The following is a 19,878-nucleotide window of genomic DNA, read 5'->3' on the forward strand; positions in this document are numbered from 1 at the left end:
GGTGCTGGGTGCTGGATCAGACCAAGCCGTTGCCCAGCTGTGAGGTGTGTGTGTGTGCCCGGGCTGATCCGCTGGGCTGGGGCAGGGGATGCAGCTGCTCATCGGATGCCCCCACGGAGGGCACAGAAGCCGGGGCTGGAGAGGGGGATGCTCCCAGCACCCAGGCAGCCACCGAGCCCCCCCAGCACCTTCCTGCCTGCTGCTCCTGCCAGCCTGGGCTCAGCTGTGGACGGCAGAGGATGGAACAGCTTTGCAGGTGTGAAAGCAAATCTGTCTTCCCAACAGCTCCCAGGTTCCGGAGCCATCCCAACAGCTCCCGGGTTCTGGAGTCAGGGAACAGTGCTGTGGCTCTGAGCCGGTGGCTGCGGTGCTGCAGACTAGCCAGCCTTCATCCCAGGCTTCCTCTCCACCTGCGAGCACAGGGTCCTCTGTCAGCACCATGGCACAGCGCTGCCCTCTCAGCTGCTAGAGAAAAAGTAAAACAAACCCTCTAATCCAGGCTGTGTGTTTGATAAAAAGAACTCGCCCGGCTCTGGGGGCAGGGGCAGAGCAGCCAGCCCTGTGCTTGGCACAGAGACTCGAAGTCTCTTCAGAGCAAAGCGCCGCAGGGGAACTGCCAGCCTCTCATCCCCGTGTCCTCTTTGGCCCAAATCTCCTCGGTCCCTGGAGGTTATTCGGCTGCTTTCATCTGAGGAGCATTTCCAGGGCAGCCGAGTCCCCAGTCAGCTGAGGAGGATGGGACCAGTTGCGGGCCGGTGCCCGGGGGGCGCAGCATCACTCTGCCTGCAGAAGCATTGCCCTGGGGAAGAGTGGGAGGTTCAGCAGCCGTGGGTGGGCTGCCGTGAGGCTGCAATGAGGGGGGCACAGTCATTGGATTCCTCATCAGAAGGCCAAGGAACCCTGCAGAGATCTCCCCCTGTGGCATCCGAGGTTCCAGGTCTGAGCTGGTGCGGGGGCCTCTCCTGCCCAGGAGGGGAGATGCTGTTGGGAGTTATTCCTGAGATGGATTTGCCACGTATCTCTCTCTCCTCCAGCAATGGGCTCCAGCTTCTCTCCGACTCGAGACGGGACTCAAAGAACCCCACGGCTGCTCCCTGGCAGCAGCGCAGATGCAACTCAGCTCCTCTCCCTGCAGCTGCCTCCCCCAAGCCACAGCCCCGCGGCCAAACCGCCTTGTCCCCTCACCAGTGGGGACCCCTCTGGGCTCGCTGCTTTTCGGGATGCTCCAGGGAACCCCCTAGGCCTAAGACTGGTTGATCGGCTGAAATCAGCTGAAAGGTCCTGGGCAGGTGCTGATGCCCAGGCAGATGCTGCCCTGCACGTGCCCATCTTGCTTTTTCTAGGAAGCCAGGCTAAAAATACCATCCTAGGGCTGTGCGGCGAAAGGCTGAGCAGATCCTCAGCTACTGGAAGCCCGAGTGATTTACAGCCTGTAGCCCGTGTGTGATCCCAGCCCCACTGTCCCTGGGGCTGGGCAGGGACAGGGACAATCCTGGCATGTGGCAGCCGGGGCCGAGGCCAGGGCACGTCTCCGTCAGGCAGAGGCTCGGGGAGGCTGTGGGTATCCCCCTCTTCTGTGCTGCCATAGTGTTGCCTCTCTCATTCTTGCCATTTTTTAGATGACTCTCTGCATTTGGGCTGTGCATCGGCTGGATGCAGGGAAGGGAGGGGGTGCAGCATGGTGGGCTTGAGACCCAGGGATGACCTGATGGGTGCTGGCACAGCCTGGTGCCCGCGGGGACTCGTGGCACAAGCTGCAATATCGGAAAATTCCCAAACAAAATTTCATGCGCTAAATCTCGGGGCTGCAATTCTGCTGAGACCTGGCTTTATAATTGGATCTGTCAGAAACCCGTCACACTTAATGTGCAGCTGCCAACACGCCGTGCGGCTCCTTGCCGCGCTCTGCGGTCAGCGCTGGCTCTGCCCCTCTCCCTGCCCCTTGGTGGGCAGCGCAGGATGCCCAGCCTTGGGAAAGCCTCATCCTGGCGTGCCTGTTGCCCCAGCCAACTGCAGAGACATCCCCAGCGCTGCTACCCAGCCCTCTTTCACCGCCGGGTGCCCCCAGTCCATCACACCCCGCCTCGCATGGCACCCGGCTGTTTCTCCTCCTGCAGCCGTGGTTATTTTGGCGGATGAATTTTGTTCGGTGGTTTGTTTCCCTTTCACAGTTTCTCTGCTGTTACCCAAACAGGGCATGGTGGTGGTGGTGGGAGAGAGCAAGAAGCTGCTTTTCCTTCCCATCCTGTGTGGCACCACGTGCATGTTCATGGAAGTTCTTCGATGTTGGGTACCCTCCCTGGTGCAGTGGGATGTTGCAGCCCCTCGGTCAGGTTGGGCTGTGCCTTCCACCCATCCCCAAAGCCCCCATGGAGGGGCTGGAGCATTCAGGGCTTCCAGGGAAGCATCCAGGGGTTTCCAGGAAAAAGCCAAGCTTTCTGGTTTCTAGACCACCAGGGCTGGGTGCTGGGGGGATCTGGCTGCCTGGGATCTTCCAGCTTGAGGAAAGATCCACCTTGCACCTAAACCTCCTGCCCTGGGAGCGGGACAGGATGGGATAGCCCCTGCTTTTGCTTGGTGACCACCTGAGTTTTGCCTCAGCGTGCCTCAGTTTCCCCCTCTGCTGCCAGGGAAGGTGGTGGGACGGTGCCGGTGAGGCCGCAGCAGTGCTGGGAGGTGTGGGAGCCCAGCAGCCTGCAGCTGCCAAGGAGGAGTTTGCCTGTGTGTTCTTCACCTCAGTAATCAAACTCTTCATCCAGTGTTTGATTAAAGGCCACAAAACACAATATCTTTGATTCTTTCGCTTTATTTTTGTTCCCTTCATTTGTCCCTTGGAGATGAGGGTTGCTCTGGTACTTATTAGTCACAAAGCCCTAACCTCGCGCTGCGTTCTTGCTATCTGAGAAATGAATTATTAATGGTGCATTAAACAGAGACTGGAAAGGGGCCCTGGGACACTGATAATCAGGAGCTAATTGAGGAAGAAATGAGATACCGCTCCCATTGCAGAACAAGGACTGTGCAGTGCTGTGATACCAAAGGTGACCCTGCTGCAACTCCTGGGCCGAATGCACCAGGCTCTGCTTGCCCAGTCTTCACTGATGGGTCATGCGTGCATGCTCTGCCCTGGCTGGGATGCTCTGCCCTGGCTGAGTTGTTCTGCCCTGGCTGGGATGCTCTGCTCTGTCTGAGTTGTTCTACCCTGGCTGGGATGCTCTGCTCTGTCTGAGTTGTTCTACCCTGGCGGGGATGCTCTGGGCTGGTCAGGATGCTCTGCCCTGGCTGGGATGCTCTGCCCTGTCTGGGATGCTTTGCCCTGGCTGGGATGCTCTGGGCTGGGCGGGATGCTCTGCCCTGGCTGGGATGCTCTGCACTGGCTGGGATGCTCTGCCCTGGTTGGGATGCTCCGTGCTGGCTGGGATGCTCTGCCCTGTCTGGGATGCTTTGCCCTGGCTGGGATGCTCTGGGCTGGGCGGGATGCTCTGGGCTAGCCAGGATGCTGCCCTGTCTGGGATGCTTTGCGCTGGCTGGGATACTTTGCCCTGTCTGGGATGCTCTGCACTGGCTGGGATACTTTGCCCTGGCTGGGATGCTCTGAACTGGTCAGGATGCTCTGCCCTGGCCAAGATGCTTTGCCCTGGCCAGGATGCTCTGCCCTGGCTGGGATGCTCTGCCCTGGCTGGGATGCTCTGCGCAGTCCCCGTGCTCTGCTGTCCCCTCCATGTCCTGCCTGTGCGGGCAGGAGGGTTGCAGCGGAAGGGCCATCGGGCACTGTCAATCCCACACTCCAGCTAACCCTGGGTGGAACAGCACAGCCGGGAACAGCCCGGTGGGTGCGGGGGCCCAGGACCAGCATCTGTGGCCATGGCAGCATTGGGCAGAAGAGACGAATGTGGCCATCGGGGTTGGGAGATGAGCACAGATTTTTTCCAGGCTGCCCACGCACCTTCAGAGCGCTCAGCCCAGCACCACACCAACGTGCCAGTTGAAGCCCAGCAGAACTTGGCTATGGGGGGATGCGGGGAGGAGAGGATCTTTCCCAGGAGACCAGAGGAGCCCCACCATGCTCAGCCCGCTGGTGTGGCAGGGATGGGAGATGCAATCCTGCAGTCTCGAGGCAGGAGGGCTCATACCCCGAAACGCGTTGTTTATTTATTTTCGAGTGTGTCACCTGGCATAAGCTGTGTCCCCACTGCCCTGCCTTGCTCTCGGGCTGTTGCAGGAAGCTGCCTGGCACGCCGGCAGCTGGGGAGCAAACAGCGGCGTCAGCAAGCGGGAAGGCGTGTTAATAAAACATGCCAACAGCCCGGGCTGCGGCGGGCGCTGGCACGCATGTGGGGGCTGGCATGCGTGTGGGGGCTGGCACGCGTGTGGGGGACACCGGGCTGGGAGCACCTGGGGCTCAGGCAGGCAACAAGATGAAATTGGGCAAATGCATTCAGGGCCCTGGAATGCTGCTGCATCCCAGATTTTTGATCAGGAAGCAGCTCTGGGGGCTGGCTGGGAGCGCCTGCAGGGAGGAGGTTTCTTCCTTTGGGATTCCCATCGGGCACCCAGGACAGCAGCGTGGGTGCCGGGGCCAGCACCTCTGCTCTCGGCCGGCTGCTGGCATGGGCTGCTCCTTCATCTCCCGCATCCCCAGGGATGATGTCCCACCTCAGTAGTGACTACTCAGGATGCTGACTCCCACCTGGACCTTGGCTGAACTTCTGCACAAGTGACTGGGGGCTGAGCAGCTTCAATCATCTTTTATTTATTCTCTTTTACTGTTTTTTTTACACAGCTTTGAGCCATGGGCCTGTCAAAATTCTCCTCTTCCACCCTGGCTGCATTAAAGCATAAAAAATGTCTCCTTTTAATCCTGACCCAAAGGGCAAACCTGTGTGAGCTGTAAAACTTTCTGCAGCGGCTGAGACAAAGCTGTGAAAAATGCTGTGGCACGGATGATGTCCCCATCTTGCTGCTGGGGAACTGAAAAGCTCTGAAATGGCCTCTCACTGTCACGACTGAGGGCTCAGGGTGGGGGGGCAGCCAGGGGCTTGGTCTGGGACAGTGGGGAAATGGCGTGATGGAAAATAGAATTTATTTTCTGTTATATTGCCTGTGTTGCTAAAGCGGTCAGGGTTAATATTAGAAGGTGTTGAGCAAGTCACAGCTTTTCTCTGCACCTCAGTTCACCTCCTGGAAAAGGGGGTCCTGGCAGCTCCCCTGCAGTGCAGGCAGCAGTGCAGGCAGCTGAGTAAGCAGCAGTGCAGGCAGCTGGGCAGGCAGCAGTGCAGGCAGCTAAACAAGCAGCACTGCAGGCAGCAGTGCAGGCAGCTGAGCCCCCTGCCCAGGTGGGACCATTCAGCCCCCACCACCCCAGGGCTGAGGCTATAAAGGTGAGCAGGGTGGCCAGTAGTCCTGGGGCTAGCTGGGGACAGGGGTGCTGGGAAGGAGAAGAACTAGGTTTGTTCTGTGGGGAAACGGCTTTTCCTGTTGCTGGGATGGAGTTGGCCTTGGCGATGTTTCCTGAGCTCCAAGGTAGGAGAAACCTTCAGGAACTGGCTGGCGTGTGCAGCTGCGAAGGCAGTGAGGAGCTGGGGCAGGGGCTGTCCCCTCAGCATGGAGCCAGGCATCTTCCCACGTGCCTGCTCCTGCCCAGCCTGTCCCACCGTGATCCAGCAGCCCTGCGGGGGCTGCCCGTGCTGCCAGCATGAAGCCCCCACACAGGCTGGGACCCCTGGGCATAGTGCCAGCTCCCCATCACTGGGTCCTGGGGTAACCTGGGCTGGCCCTGCTCTCCTGGGGGTCCGGCACATCCCCCTGCTCTGTCTCTGCAAGGCTTGCTCGCCCTCCTGCCCTGGCTCTGGCACCACGTGCTGCGGTGGTCCCGATGTGGCTTCTGGGGCTCAGGGGCTGGAGAAAGACAAGGGCGGGGGAAGCTGCTGTCCTTGGCCACCTGGGCACCTGCAGGGGATGCCTCTGCTGCTCCACGTGGGGCTGACTGACCCCGGCGTGTCCCGCTACTTCCCCTTCCCAAACACCAGTGATACCTTGGGTTTGCGACTCGGCTGTCCCGCTCCCCTCCCAGCACCGGTGGGCTGGCTGTGCTCCCCCCCCAGCACCCAACTGGGGGTCCCTGCTCTAGCTCTGCTCCGACGTCACACTGAAGCAGTCACCGTTCATCCAGACTCTTTGCATAAATATTTATGCACTGATGCAACGCTCTTCTAAATATAAAGCTTTATCTGGAATTTCATTTAAACATTAAGTGTAGATAATTTATTTATAATTAATGTAGACATCAAGTCCCATCTCTGGATTGCCTGTGAGCTTTCATTTATAATTGGGAGGTAAGTCAGAAGCTAGAGGCTGGGTCTCTTATCAGTTTCATTTTAATTTTCTTCCTACAGAAAACGAAGCTGGTGCAATTCATCTCTCATTAGGAGGAAGCACAAAACTCCCCTAAAATAACAGTTTTATGGGGAACATGTAATAAACCCATCTTTGTTCCTTTTCTCGCCTTTGATAATGTTACCAGGGCTCACAGCTCCCTTCAAAGTGTTGCTCTTACTTAAAAATAAGTCTATTAAAAATTAAACCCACTTTTCTATATAATAAAATTTACTCCCTGCAATTATGCAGAGGGGCTAGTTATCTGCCTTTTGTAGATTTTAATTAAAAGTTACAACAGAAATGAAAGACCAACTGCCATAAAATAATAGAAATCTCTCCACTAACGACGAGTTATTGGTGCCTCTCACTCTGGCAGCCTCCGGGAGCTGACGCCGTGGCCAAGGCAGTGATGCCCGGTGCTGGCACGGGGCTGCAGGGGCAAGTGGTGACAGGGGGGTGGTGGGGGGCGCAGGGCTGGGGCCGTGGGTACTGCGGGGGGCCACGTCCAGGAGTTGGTGCTGGGGGTCCCTCTGATATCCCTGCAGTCGGTGAGGGGTTTCTTGCACCCGTGGGTGCCCAAATGGGTGCTCAGCTCAGCAGAAAGCCCATCTCCGGACCCCCGGAGTGCTGGCTCAGACCCCTTTGTGCTCTCCCTTCTGCGCCCTGCTTGGAAAGCGGGGCCCGTTGTGCCTGCAGCACCCATGGGTGCAGGGTGCTGGTGGCTGTGCAGATCCTGGGGTGCAAACCTGACTGTCCGCACAGCCTGGCTCTGCTGGGGGCATGGCTGCACCCTGCATGTTTCATCTCCCCAGGCGGGTGGGCATCTGGCCCCCCAGATGCCGGGTTCCTCCCCACAGGGCATCCCTGAGCCCTTCCCTGCAACACGCGTTATGACGGAGCCGTGCCGCGGTGGCTGCGTGATGCGCTCATCTGTCCCCAATATCTTACAAAGCTAATAGAGGGACGATCAAAGGCAGCTCCGCGCGCGTGCTAAAAATAGCAGGTGCCTGGGATGGAGTGGGAGCGAGTGGTGCCTCGGTAACCTGTAAACTCTGAGCATCGCTCACAACAGCCCCGCTGGGACTCACTTATCCCTGTTGCATGTTCTGGAAGTCACATAACAGCCCCTGCTCCTTCCAGGGGCTGGAGCATCCCTACCACGGGGCAGCCCCTGGGCCGCTCTGTGGGACCAGGGCCCTTGTGCTGAGTTTGGCTGCACCGCCTGGTCCCCTGCGGGGACAGACCCCGCAGCCAGCGCAGGGTCAGCAGAGCTGTGGAGCATCAGCTGCTGTGAACATCCCAAATCCCTAAGCCGGCTCCCTGGAACCGAGGGACAGACTCCAACTCCTACTCTTCTTGTCACCTTTTGGTTTCCAAAGCTTTTACTCACATGCATTTTGTCTCAGGCTTTTGCAGGCTCAAGCTGCCCGAGATTTTGGTACGACCTCAGGCGGCTTTGAGGTTTTCATCCTCCCTTTTGCTCGCAACCAAACCACCCCAGTCGTGCGAGGGCTGCACTGAAATGGGCGCCCACCGCATGCGCTGCGGCAGCTGTGACGATGCGGGTGTCGGGGTGGCTGACCCCTCTGGTACCTGGGTCGAGTCACTGCCCTCGTCTTGCTGCCTCAGTGACCACCGCAGAGGCAAGGGGTCCATGGGGTGTGGGGACAGATGCACGGACAGGTCACTGTCCCAGCACTCTTACCCCGTCCTTAAAAGCAGCAGGAAGGTGCCGCTGGACCACGGGCTGATCTTCAGACTGGGTGGCCTGGGGTGTTGCTGGCGCTCGCTGATGTGGTGACAACCTTCCCTTGCAGTAGAGCACTGAGATTTACTTAACGAGCTATTTGCAAAGTGCTCGTGTGGAAAGGGCTGTATAAATGGAAAAGTTTATTCCATTTTTGCAGCTCTTACAGACTGCAAACCTGTGTGCCTGAGGATGCGGTGGGCTTCTTGAATCCAAATGTGGATGTTTGCCGGGGCGGCGCCCTCCCTGTCTGTGCAGAGCCAGGTAATCTGCTAATTCAGCTAACAGCACAGCACAGGTGTCAAAGGCAAAATGCTGCTCTGTCCTGGGGCTGCTGCAACCGCACTCACCCCATGTTGGGGCTTCTCACTCTCCCAGAGGCTGGGGGTGCTGCCATCCTGGGGTCTCACCACCCGTGTCAGCAGCACGCTGTGGGAGTTTAAGGCAAACCACCTGGAACCCACCAAAGATGGGCCTTTGTACCCAGGGTATTGACTGGGGACCAATCCTGCCCCGTGCTGGGTGGACAGGCAGGGTCAGCACAGCCTGGGCACCAAGGCAAGGATGACTTCTGTGGGCTGGTGCTGCCCGTCAGTGTGGTTTCTTTAACCAGTTATGGCTGTTGAGGTGTTCTGCTGCCTGCCTCCCCATCTCCTGGCTTAAAAGACACTAACCCACACTGGTCTGGAGCTGAAACATTTATGAAATCTTTATGGGCTTTTGAAAAGATTTTAATTCCCTGACAGTGCTGCTTTCACCAAAAAAAAAAAAAAAAAAAAAATTATGACTCAATGAGCAATTATAGGTTTAACAGCTGCTGAACGGCCACGACAGCTGCCGGAGCAGCTTGGCACAGCTCAGCGTGGTGGCTGAGGAGCCAGCGAGGCTTCCTGGAAAGCGATGCTGGGACCGAGCCGCCCCGTGCTGACCTTCCCAGGCTGCAGGACCCCGGCTGAGCTCCTGGGGCATGCCCCCCCCCTCTTGGTACCCCTCTCCCGTGGGCCTCGGTGCCCGGAATCCTGGGCACGAAGAGGCTCTGCCTGGCTCAGGTCCCTGCTGCGTGGGAGGCGGCGAGGCTGGGGCGGGGGCTGGCCAGCTCTCAGCTGCACCCAGAGAGCTGGTGGGGTGCTGGTGGGTGCTGCAGGAGGGGTTGTCACCCCCTGCAGAAACCTTCAGGCCATCGGTGGCAGCTTCCCTGGAGGAGGGTGGGGCTGGGGGGCTCTTGACCCTGCGGCTGGACCCTCTCGGGGGGCACTTTGGCATCACCTGAGCTGCCAGCTCCTGTCTCCATGGGGTACAGCAGACCCTGCACAGCCGTTTTGGGAGGGTCCGGTGTTCATGAATCACGTACTACTAGTTGCTGCACTGGCAGCAGCTGGTGGCGGCACCAGCTCCATGCCCTGGTGTGTGTGGACAGGGTGTCAGGGGGGCATGCACGGGCAGGGGCCAGCAGCCCAAGGTGGGTCAGTGCCAGTGGCTTGGGGCTGCTCCTTGTGGAGCTGGTCTGTGCAAGGGAAGGTTTTGCAATAATCAGCTGCTTGGAATTGCTTTGCAGGACTCTCACTTGCTGTCCCTCCTTGTCCATCACAGGTGCTTGCAGTGGTGCCTCAAGGTGGGCTCCTCCTTGTCGTCCCCTTTCCTATCCACTGGTGATTTGGGACCCCGATGATGCGCAGGAGGGGGCTCTCCAGGCAGGACATGGGCAAGGCTCACGGTCCTGTGGCTCCACATTTGGGATGGGAAATGTCTCGATGGCATCGTGTCTGGGACAGCCTTTTGCTGCTCCATTACCACCACCTGGCACCTGGCTCACCGGTGAGGTGCCATCGCGGCAGCACCCCCTGCACGGTGAGATGCTCAGAGCTGCTGGAGGCTGACAATGCAGCTCGCCGTGAAGAAGTAGAGCACTGAGTTAATTGTAAAACTTCTTATTTACTGAATGTGGAGCTGCTGAACTCTGCAAACAGGAAGAAAAGCGAAGCTTCAGCCCTGATGAGTGCCCATTCCCTCACAGGCTCATTTCTCCTCTTTTGAATGCAAAAAGCTGCTGTAGAGAAATGAGCACGGGGGTGGGAGAAACTTTGTGAGCAACTGCAGTGAGACGGAGGATTTGGATGTGCTGTTCCTTCTGCTAATCTGTCCCACAGCATGTTGGTGTCATGCATCTGGAGACGACCTTCCCTCTGTTTAGAGATTTGTCTTCATTTTCAGAAATATCTGCAGCAAACTAAAAGGTTTAAGGGCGATGAGTCTCTGTTGGCCTTGGCACAGACATTATCTCAGGGACAAGTTGAACTAAACATGAGAAAAGAGGTGTCTCCGGGAGGATTAGCCAGCACTGCTGAGATGCATATCGCATTGACTGCCTTGCCCTGTCTCTGTGCATGTTTCTGGACAGGAAAACAAGTTTACTTGCAGCCTGTTAAGAGTTTGGTTTAAGGCAGCCAAGGCTGGGTCTGTGTGGGAAGGAGATGGGAGCAAACAGGGCTGGGCAAACTTGTATGGGAAACAAAGAGCAGAGCATGAAGTTAGCAGTAGTGAAAACATTTTCATGAGGAATTTCATCAGCAAAGGCCATTTGTGTGGTGGGGAGCCAGCGCCCGGCAGAGCTGGGCTCCCCTTGGTGGGCGCAGACCCAGGGGTTCCACTGAAGACAGTCTGCGTGAGCCCATGGGATCCGACCCTCCGGCTGGCAGCACCTCCTCCCTCCCTCCCGCCCGGCATTTTCACTCCTCTTTTTGACACAGCAAAGTGTCACCAGCTCAGTGACAGGCTAGAATGGGCATGAAAGTTTAGGTTAATTTAAAAAATCCCTGCATGCAGGCTTGCTAAATATACCATGAAAACTTCAGGAAATGGGAAAGACGGCGAGAGGAATATTGCATTAGCTTGAGTGATGCGAATGGCTGCCTTCGGAGGAGGAAGCCAGCAGCCACCGTGGAGCGGGAGCGACTCATCCCTGCTCCCCAGAGCTGGAGCAGTGGGAGACATGGGGTGGGCGAGAGGTGGAGGGGGAGCGACTCATCCCTGCTCCCCAGAGCTGGAGCAGTGGGAGACATGGGGTGGGCGAGAGGCTTCATCCCTGCGCTTCCCAGTTTCCACGCCTGGCAGGGAGGGTATGGCCCCCTTTCCTCCTGGTGTGGTGGAGGCAGGATGAGGCTGTAAGGGTTAATGTACATGAAAAAAGTCTGTGGAGGAGCTGCAGCCCTGTCTCTGCTCCTGGGAGAGGAAGGCTACGCGGCAATCGTCAAGCTCCTGACAGCTAAGGTAATGCAAGGTTTGAGATCCATTAGAGTGCCTGTAATTATTTATAGGGAGAGAAAAAAAAACCACCCTACATTGTGAAAATCAGATGGCATGGCAAATAAATGCACCAAGCTTTGGAGAAAGGATTCTTAAAACCCGAAGTAGTTTATAATGAGAGCCGTGCCGAGGCTCAGCAGGGCCACGGTTCCTCAGGACCCAAGCCTGGCTCCGGTGGGCGAGGAAAGGGGCTTGGGGTGGACAGGCATCACCCGGCACTGCTTGGGCCATCTGCTTGTGTCCTGGGATCAGAACCCAGACCAGAACCCGACATCAGACCTAGAAACAGCTGCTGCGGAGGAGCGAGGAGCTCAGTCTCTCTGCTCCTAGTTTCCACCTCCCCGGTAGCGGCGGTCCCTGGAGCCCTCCTATAGCCGTGGTCCTCGGAGCAGCACGGGGTCTGCCCTGGCTTCCAGCAGCCTCCACCCCTCCGCCAGCGACTTCACGGGGCTGGTCGGACAACTTCATCTTGGCATCAATTCCACTTCTTAGCGCAGGCGAGAGCTCCTGGAGATGAGAGGCTCTGAGTGCTTCTGCTCGGGAGGAGAGTGCTCTTGGCCGGAGAGCCCAGCAGGGCAGAGCAATTCCCTTGCAGCTGGGCTGCAAAGCTTAATTAGCAGTTTTGCGAAGCGCTTTGAGATCCTCTTCAAAATGTCCTGGAGGAGGGCAAAATGTGATTATATAACGTGTCTAGACAGTATATTCCTTGGGGTGGGGAACAGCGCTTTTTTCTGTCTTCTCTTCTATGTCAACGCTGTGTGGCCCCGCTCAAAGGTCCTGGGAGCTGCTAAAATATTAAGAACAACAACAATAATAGGACAACACACGCTTTTGCACTCAAAAATATGTTGATCTTAGCAGAAGCCAGCTGTGTGTCAGCAAAGGAGCCTTTGCCAGGCTGGTGCCTTGTGCTTCAGCTACGATGACTTAACAGCATCTCCCCGCACGTCCCCCCCTGCCCAGCTTCATCCTCCTGGAGCTGCTGGGCTCCTCCTGAGCAGCTGGACTGTCCGGGCAGGGTGCAAGGAGTTATCCCACCGTGCTGCCAGCTCTTTGCACCGCTGCCATGCTCTGCATCAGACTGGGGGCTCTGCCACCAAGGTCAGTCCCCCACGGTGCCACCTCCCCTGTCCCCTCCGAGAGGCCCTGGAGAGCTGGGCTGGCTGCTGCCGCTCGGGTCTACGGGACTGGGGACCATGGTCTTGGTGGGACCAAGCCCTGACCCTCTGTGCCCCATGGCACTGGTGGCACTGGGTGTTTCTGTGCCTTGAAACCAGGGTGCCACGTGGCACTGGTGGCACTACTGGGTGTCTCTGTGCCCTCAAACCGGGGTGCCCTCCCCACAGCCCCGCTGGGGCACCTCCTCCGCCTGCCCAGCCACGCACCTGGCTGGCCCCCCCAGATCCCGGGGGTGCCCAGGGGGCTGTGACAACACAGCCGAGCAGGGGGTCCCGGGGGTCCCCAGACCCCGCTCCACCGGCTGCAGCAGGCTTGTCCCAGCCCGGGGCACACGGCACCCGGGGGTGCGCGACGCCCCCCCCGGACCCCGCTGCGGGATGCAGCACCGGGAGGAGCCGCCGCCGTCCCCCCCTCCCACCCGGTACGGGCGCCGGGGGGGGGGGGAGGGGGGGGCGACGGCGGCGCGCGCGCTGCCTTCACACCCCCCCTTCCTCCTCCTCTTCCTCCTCCTCCTCCTCCTCCTCCTCCTCCTCCTCCTCCTCCTCCTCCTCCTCCTCCGGGAGCGCGCTCGCCCAGCCGGGAGCGAGCAGCCGGCGGGAGGATGCTGCAAACGGCGGCGGAGCCGGGCGGCTGGGCAGGTAGGGCGGGCGGGGGGCAGGGGCGGCCCGGGCTGCGGCCCCCGAGAGTTGCGGCCGTAGTAAAGTTGTCGGGGGGGTGGAGGGGGATGGGGGATGTGTGATGCGCTGGGGAGGCACCGCGGAGCCGGGAGAAAGGTTGGATGTTCGCCCGGGGGGATGCTCCGGTCCCCGCTCTCCATCCCGGCTCTGGGAAGGGGGAAGCCTGGCTGCGCAGCGCCGTGCACCGGGGCGGCGGGGGGGCGCGGAGCCCCCCGGTCCCACTGACCCCCCCTCCTCGGGAGGTGTCAGGTCAGGAGGGAAACTTCTGCAGAGGAACTTTGCCGCGGACCCGGCTGCAGCCCCTTCTCCCGGCGTGGGGCCGCCTTTCCCACGGGGAGTGGGACCCACGTGGGGGTGCGGTGGGTGGCGGTGTCCCCTCGGTTCCCCTCTGCCAAGGTGCCCGCACCATCGGGGTGCGGGGCGTGCGATCCCCACGGGCATGCTTGGGTCTGCCGCCAGCGCCTGGGCCCAGGTGTCATTTGCCAAGGTGCAGGCACGCAAGCTGGGTTGCGTGGCGTGACCTGGGGGGGTGCGTGGGTGGGTGGGTGGGTGGTGGGGCTGTGTCCTTGGGCACCGCCTGGGCCCTGCTGCGCCGGTCAGGGTGTTGGGGTGCTCAGCACACCCTGCGCGTCCCATGGCTCAGCCGCAGGGTGCCCGGGGGTGCTCACATCCCTGCGTTGGTTGAGGCACCGAGAGGTTTGTGTTGGAAATGGAGCCGAGGCTGGCTGGCTGTCTCCACAAGGGGTACTCGGCTTTTAAAGAAAAGGACTTTCAGTGAAGCCTTACAAAAGCACTTTCTGTTGGCGATGTGGGCAGTCAGCGTGTGTCTCGGGTGGCCGCAGCCCAGGGCAGAGCACGGTCCCCCTGATCGGGCACATGCCTGCAGCGTAACGCGCCGAGTGGCAGCCAATGTGGATACAGAAGCAGCATCCTCACTCAGAAGATCCCCTCAGCTTTTACCGTCCATATACTTTGCTATTAACTTGAAGCAGTTATTGCTGAAGCTTTTGATGAGTTGTGCATCGGGGTGGGGTAGGGCTGGCAAACCCCACGGATCCCGGAGCGCAGGGGCATGCCGGTGCCTGCCCTTGACGGCGCGGCGGCAGGGCTGCAAGTGCTGATCGTGCTGGATGTTCGTGTGGGAAAACAACTTCTTGCACAGAAGCTGAACTCCTGGCTCTCCTTGGCACATGTGGCTGCTTTTTATTTCCAGAGTGAAGCTTGAAAGCGCATCTTAAATACAGGAGATGATTCTGCATGAAGGTAAGGGTTTTAGGGCCCAGCTTTGCACTCCTGGAGGCTTTAAGGGTTCTGGGTTAATTCACCGGTGTGAAGGGCATCAGCACCAGATCTGTTGCCACCTTTCTGCGAGGGCTGTGAGGGCTGGATGGGGCTGTGGGTCCCATGCAAGCTGGCAGCACCCCCTGCCCCGAGTGGAGCACGGCAGTGGGGTTTTCAGTGAAAATATGAGGCAGGAGCTGGCCTCGTGCCGCTCGGTGCTGCGCAAAACCTGTCTTCGTCTCCTTGATTATCCAGGGTGCCTGAACAGGGAGCTGAGATGTTTTGTGTAAGCTGCTGCGTCTGCATGTGGGGCACGGTGCCTGAAAATAGCATCAATGGGCAGTGCCGCTGTATGTGACGGTCTGTGAATAAATGAGGCTCTGTCCCCGGCTGCCAGCCTGGCCAGGAGTTCCTGCAGCCAATGCAAGTAAAATCCACCATCACTGACTTTTTTTTTTTTTTTTTTTTAAGTGGCTGCAGGTGTTTTCCAAGCCCAGCCTTGGCTTTTCTGAGTGATGTTTGTCACTTGACTGAAACGGCTCCGTGGGGATGGCAGCAACTGCACTGGTCCCTCAGTAGCTGCCGGTGTGACTCTGCTGCCGAGAAACTCTCCTGCCAGATGTAGAGTTCAGAGTCGGTCGGGTAACACTGTGTGCCATGGGGTTTCTTGCTCGTTTTGTCATCTGCCACGTGCATTAAAAAAAGACCGGTGTAAGCCTGGATGTGGCTCTCTGTATGTAAATGCACAGGGCTTTGCTATGCGTTAGCAGGAGGGTGACGTCACACCGAGCTGTGACTTCCCGCTGTGCATCTTGTGTTGTGCACAAGCATCCCTGAGCTCTTGCATCGTGCTGGGCTGGGTCTCTGGAGTGGGCTGCTCTGGCTGCTGGAGTGATGTTCAGCTTTGACAAAACAGCCAGTCTCTGGTATGGATAAATCAGGTTGGTGGGCTTAATGGTCCCAAAAATAAGAAATATTGGTCGGGGCTGGTGGCTTCTTGGCCTCGGGGCTGCGTCCCCGTTGCTCAACTGTGCGGGGACGTGTGTTGTGGCTGGGGGGGGTGAGGGCTGGGGGTCCAGCTGCTCGGCAAAGCCTGACAGTGGATGCTGTGAGGAGATGCCGTCCCACTGGAGCGTGTGCTGCCGGCTGGATCGGGGCTGCCTCGCCATCCCTCCCCTCCTGCCTGTCTTCTCCTGTCTCTTTCAGCACAAAGAAGCGAGACACCCAACTCAGACGTGCCGAGTCTATTTTTGCTGGCAAGGAGGAGTATAAATACCACAGAACTTGAGGTGCAAAACTGAATGGGCTGCACAGCAGCACTGCACCCAAAACTGTGGGGTTTCCCCTCCCGCTTGCAGTGCTCCCCTCCGGGTTGTGTTTTGAGGCTGGTTTGCTCCCTGGGCTGTTTATCTGGGGTTGGCTGCCTGGTCTACCCAGCCATTGTGGCATGGGACAAGCGTCCCATCAATGGGCTGATGGGGATGGGGACAGGGACAGGGCAGAGCTGCCCCAGCCCACCCCGGCTGCACCCTCCTGCTGTTTATCCCTGTGGGTTGGTGCAGAGCCTGGAGTGTTGATGTGGCCCCAGCAGAGCAGGATCAGGAGCTCACCTGGCTGTGGCTGTCTACGGCCATTCCAACCCCAAAATACTCCTGAAGTATTGCCCCAGCACCCTTGAACATCAGCTGGTGGCCGCTAAAGGAATCCTGGTCTTGGGACTGTTATTTGCTGTATTTCTGAAGATCTTGCCCTTGCTTTGGCTTTTATCTGGCATTTCTGGGGAGACTGCGTATTTCTACAAGTGCACAGTGTAAATCTACTATTGAATAAATAAGAACCTTTGCACAGATGCTCTCGGTCCAGTACTGAACATGTTAATCAAGTTGCTTTACACTGTTGAATTTCCAGGACTGGAAGCAAACTTGTCCTGGAAGCTCGGGACAATCCGCAAAGTGTGCTAGATGTCAACGTCATCGGGATAGAGAGCCCCTCTGCTCTGCATCCCATCAAGCTACTTTTCTTGTTTCTCAGCTCAGTTGGGGCTGGCGTTTGAATTTTCTGAACCCAGAGCCCACGGTTCTGCAGCCCTTTAATCATTCCTAGGGAAAATAAAAATGCAAAAATGTGCACCCGGAGCAGGGTAATGAAGCCCATGAGGGTCTATTTGTCAATTTAGAAACAATATTGTGATGTACAAAGGCTGTTTCTTAGCCTGATGTTCTGAGATTGCCTCCAAAATAGTGTCATAATTTATGTGCCAGGAAGCCCCTGTCAAGAATTATATCTGTGCTCTCAAGGAAATCCAGTCTGCGGCTGCATGGTAACAAGTGCTCATTTTTTATTAGAACCACAACAATTTATTTGCAAGTCGTAAAAGAGTACCTGCGTATTTAAGGAGCCTTGAGCCACTCAGCTGGCGAGCTGCAGGCATGGGAGGTACCCACAGAGGGTCCCGGTTTCCAGTGGGAAGCTCACCCAGTGCTCCCCTGGGATGCCATGGATGTGGGTTTTTCTCTTTCAGAGGCATTACAACATCCTTCCGTGGCCAAACCACCGGCGTGCCCAGCCTGGCCGCGGCTGTGGGGCTGGGCAGGTGCTTTTGCTCCTCAGGGCCACGGCGGGGGGGCTGGCCTGGCTCTTGCCCCATGGTGCAGGCAGGGGATGGGGGCTGAGCACCCCGGCGCTTTGCTCTGCAGAGCCGAGGGCTGGAGGGGATGCTCCCACGAGCACTCCTGGCTTTGCAGGGTCTGAAGGCAGGGAAGGGTCCCCCTGCTGCCAGAGGGCCATTTGTGGTTGGGTTTTGGTTCTTACTTAAAAAAAAAATAATCATTTTTTTTCCCCTGCAATATAAACAGCCTTTTCCCCAGAATGAATACCAGCCAGGTGCCGGGGAGAGAGGCTCTCGCAGGACCCCCGGGAGGTGCTGCCGTGCCACCAGGGTGGGCAGCATGGACAATCCGGGGGGCCGGGGAAATCACCAGGATCTTCCTTGTGGGATTTGAAGCTCTTGGGGCTGCAGGGCCCGAATGGGGCAAGTGTGCTGAGCCCCAGTGCTGGTGGGGTGGGGGGGCTGCCTGGCTCCGGCGGGGGCTCCAAGCCCTCGATGCAGAACAGATCTGTGCTGCTTTGAAATGGGAACGTTCCCAAGTCATGATTTCCCCTGGCCTAATTATGGAAATTTTTTAATTAGTTGATAAGAAAGATCACTTGGAAATTGCAAGGGGAAACGTTTTGAGGTTAAATCCTAATCGGTGCCCATATCTGCCTGAAGATGGGAGCTGCAAACCTCTGTAGAGGCTGCAGCAGCCGGGGTGCCGAGGAGGCTGGGCATCCCTGCTGCTTCCGACGGCAAAGCGCGGGGCTCCTTTGGCCAACAGGCTTGATCCTAGAGGAATTACAGCCATCTGGGTTTAGCTGGGCTTGGCTCTGAGCGCCAGGCTGTCACTTCATACTCCGTGGGGTCTGGGCTGTGGAGATGCTTTTTGTCTGCCGAGGGGAGGTACCTGCAGGAGGGGGCTGCTCGGCTCGGCTCGACGTGGCCGTGGGGAGCGAAGGGTCTTTTGCCACCGTCCTATGTGGTTCCCGCTGCCGGCTCCTGCCCCTCTTGCTCCAGGCACCCTCTGCTCCATGTGAATGGATCCCCCACACTAGGCTGGTTTTTCTCCCCTCCCAGTTCGGGTGAGTCTGGTGGTCCGGTGGGAGCCCACGTGGTGCAGGGTTTGGGGGGGTGCGTCAGCGCGGCACGCACGCCTCGCCGGCCCCCCAGACCCGCTCCCCGCCGCCTGCTCCTCCTGCTCCCAGCCCAATGCGTCGCATCTCCGAGGCTGTGGGATTCACCCAGTATCAGCAGGTCGAGGAGCCCTGGGGAGCTGGGGAGGATGACAGGCAGTAACTGGGGGGTTTATCGCTTGGGCACAGCTCCGGGCTGGCACACCTGGGGGCAGGACCCATGGGCAGGGGATGAGCTGGGGCATCTCGGGGGCGGGGGGGGGGGGGGGGGCGCTGGGCTGATGCAGCACTGAGGGGCAGATGCCACTGGCTGTCCCCAGCGTTCTTCTTCCAGTTTGGGTATTTCTGGCTCTGACGTCTGGTTGCTGGCTCTTGCTCCGCATGGGTGGGGGATGAAGGAGCTGTTGAATGTGGGGTGGGTTTCACCAGTGCAAGATCAGAGGCTGCTTTTCACCTTCCTTTCACCTCCCAGTTCTTTCAGACCTCTTCTGCCTTTGAACTGGGGAAAGTAACGCAGCCCGCTGCAGCGGGGAGCGGCGGGTCACATCTTTGTAAAACTGAGTGGCAAAGGGCCAAGAGCTTTTTAGGGTTATTTTTTCCCTTTGTCTGTTGGAGCAGGAGAGACATGAGACCGGTGACCTGGTCCTTGCAGGTGCCCCGAGGTTGCTGCCCTGGCTGTCTGGCTGCTCCCTGGACCCCGCCAAGCCCAGGACCGGCATGGCAGAGATGCCGGTGGCCACCAGTAGTGGTTACTGGAAACCAGACCTCCAAAGTGAGACCCCAGCCACTTTCAGAAGAGGGATGAAGCTGAACAGGCCTTGGCCTCATCCTGCCAGGGCGTTGATGCTGGCTGCAGGCAAGCAAGGTACAGCACCCGGAGGGATTTCTGTCTGAAACACTTCAAGCTCTTTCCTCCGGGCAGCAGCAGTTCCCGGGGTGGTGCCAGCGGCAGGACCCTGCCCCAGTGCCACGGCCTTCGGTGGGGCTGGTTTCCCAGGCTTTCTGTGTGCCTCACCAGCAGCCTGCGGGCTGTGACAGCTGGTGTGGAGGGAACGCTCCTGCTGGCCAGTGGAGCAGAAGCTGTCAGCAGCCAGGTCCATCCCTGTGAAGGAGGGATGCGCATGGGGGACCTGATCCCTCTTCCCTGCCAGCAGCTGGGGAGCTCCTTGCCCAGCTGCTCTTGCCCATTGCCACCTGCCAGCTGGTCCCAAGGGGGGCTGAGGAAGAGCATGAGTGACCTGGCTCTGCCCTGTGTGGCACATCCCCAAGGCACGGTGACATTGACAGGGGCTGCTCCAGTGCCTGGAGATGCGGTCAGAGCTCTGCACTCAGATGTTTCTCGGTGGCCCTGACCAAGAAGCTCCCTGCGGGTTTTTGTGGATGTGGGTAATTTCTGGCACCCGCGTTGCGCAGAACTTTGGCATTTGGTTCCTCGCACGACTTTGCTTCAATAATTCTCAGCGAGCCCAGGCAGTAATTCGTGGGTATGGAACTTCCCACCATCTTAGTGGAGAAATAATTGAAGGCTTTGTGCCGCTCCCTCATCCAGCACCACCACCATCCGCTGCGCTCTTCTCTTTTAAT

General features: G+C 58.5%; 1 protein-coding gene across 1 annotated transcript in view; it reads left to right on the forward strand.

Moving 5' to 3' along the window:
* The first annotated feature begins 13,167 nt into the window (after positions 1–13,167).
* ZNF385C (zinc finger protein 385C) overlaps positions 13,168–19,878 on the forward strand; it is an 80,981-nt gene continuing 74,270 nt past the window's right edge. Inside the window, exon 1 of the mRNA XM_056362386.1 lies at positions 13,168–13,245. Within this exon, the coding sequence (XP_056218361.1) occupies positions 13,209–13,245 (37 nt within the window). The 5' untranslated portion in view covers positions 13,168–13,208. The remainder of the gene's footprint in view (positions 13,246–19,878) is intronic.

This window comes from Falco biarmicus, chromosome 17 (genome assembly GCF_023638135.1).
Source record: "Falco biarmicus isolate bFalBia1 chromosome 17, bFalBia1.pri, whole genome shotgun sequence".
NCBI classification, from domain to species: domain Eukaryota; kingdom Metazoa; phylum Chordata; class Aves; order Falconiformes; family Falconidae; genus Falco; species Falco biarmicus.